Raw genomic sequence first — 1,631 nt, 5'->3', positions numbered from 1 at the left:
CCGTTCCAGGGAGTAAAGATTATGTAGCTTAAGCGTGATTGTTCCTAGTTAAAGCGATTAACTACCTGCCTGGCACTTAGTTAAGGGCTTTTATTCCCTCTCTAACTTCAGGGGAAAATCCCTACCTGGGGAAACAACCTTTCTCAGAGAGGTGACCTTGGTTAAAACACATAGTGTCAAGAAGGTGAGCAAACATATTAAGAACAGTATGCCATATATGCCAGGTCCCTTGAAACAGCAAGGATGGACCGGCTCCCGGCCATCATCCAAGAGGAAAATGCCGCTAAGAGGCTAGATCTGAGCATCTGGAGCTCAGGAAAGAGACCAGGGATATGGGCAATAGGTTGGACATTACCGGCAGGTGCCAGCCAATGAGATGGATACTGCAAGGCCTTGGCGAGCATGGAGGGGAGAAGCCCGGACTCAGGCAGAAGTCAGTGACGCGATCGAGGAGTCAGGGACTGAATGATACACACGACCCATGAGCAGGGACTCCACCCGACTCACTGTGTGTTCCCAGGCTCAGAATCCAACACGGCTCATAAAAGGTCCTCAGCACACACTGCTGCCCGACGGGGCACACATGGCCACTGGGGCTGGCTGATACCCAAATACTTTCCTATCTCAGGGTAGACACGCAGACACGGAACATGTGATGAGTGAAAGACACTGCCAGCCAGCCCGAGGGCCTGTGGCCCCACGCAACTTTCTACCAGACCAGGGCCCTCTGCAGAGCACAGGCGGCCCACAGTCACATCACACTGGACCCAGAGCTGCCACCCTGGCAGGAGCTGGAACCACCCTTGCCTGTCCCCTGGAAAGACAGCCAGTGCCTGGCTTGAAGAGACCCTCTGTGAGGCCTGTGGCCTCATCACGCCAGTCACAGGAACTCGAATCAGGATCTTTGTGGTGCATGGGCCTGGGCACCAAGGGACGCAAGCAAGAGAGGCCCCCATCCCATCACTCCAGAGACCCACGAGGAACCTGTGCTTCCTGCCCCCACAGCAGGTTCTGCAGGTCTGGAGGTCTTGGTTCCCGAGGAGAGAACAGTCCCGCCTCTGCAAACAGCTGAATGAGGAGCTAACACTGCCGCCTGGGCACTGCAGGCTCGCGTGGCTAAGGGACCAGCAGACCCAACGAAGAGTCACCACACTAGAGGGATTCTCCTGACCTCACAACTCACCAGGCCACATCTATCAACAGCTGGTAGGCACATCTTCTACCAAAGACCAATTCCCCCAAGCTCTATAACTCTGATTTGAAGAAAAGGGACAATTATAAAAACAACTTAATTTAGTAAGAACTTACTAAATCCTAGCTAGGTGCTGTGCTATAATACACACATACACATTTTAATAAAATGTGAGGTTAATGCAAAGCCAAGAACAAAGGTAAGAAACAATGAAAACTATGGTCACTTTTTAGGAATACATCTACTTTTTAAAACTATTTTATAATCTTAAAAAAGTTAAATATTTCTCAAAAATAGAATGTTCATATTGCTTCTGTTTCTATAAAAGCATGTATGTACATTACAATTATCTTTAAGAAGAAAAAAAATGAACCTTTGAATTTCTTCTGGGAAAGTTGCACTAAACATAAGGGTTTGGCGCTGTTCCTTTGAAGGCATT

The 1,631-nt window shown here is 48.9% G+C and overlaps 1 protein-coding gene across 1 annotated transcript in view; it reads right to left on the bottom strand.

Moving 5' to 3' along the window:
- The window catches only part of DDX4 (DEAD-box helicase 4), a 33,703-nt gene that overhangs the window by 6,352 nt on the left and 25,720 nt on the right, over positions 1-1,631 (bottom strand). Inside the window, 1 exon segment of the mRNA XM_006761782.1 lies at positions 1,566-1,631. This exon segment is cut by the window's right edge and continues 17 nt beyond it. Coding sequence (XP_006761845.1) covers positions 1,566-1,631 — 66 coding nt within the window.

The sequence above is a fragment of the Myotis davidii genome, unplaced genomic scaffold, assembly GCF_000327345.1.
Source record: "Myotis davidii unplaced genomic scaffold, ASM32734v1 scaffold496, whole genome shotgun sequence".
Classification (NCBI taxonomy): Eukaryota; Metazoa; Chordata; class Mammalia; order Chiroptera; family Vespertilionidae; genus Myotis; species Myotis davidii.
Note: the sequence above shows the minus strand (reverse complement) of the source record. Positions and strands in the feature narration are given on the sequence as shown.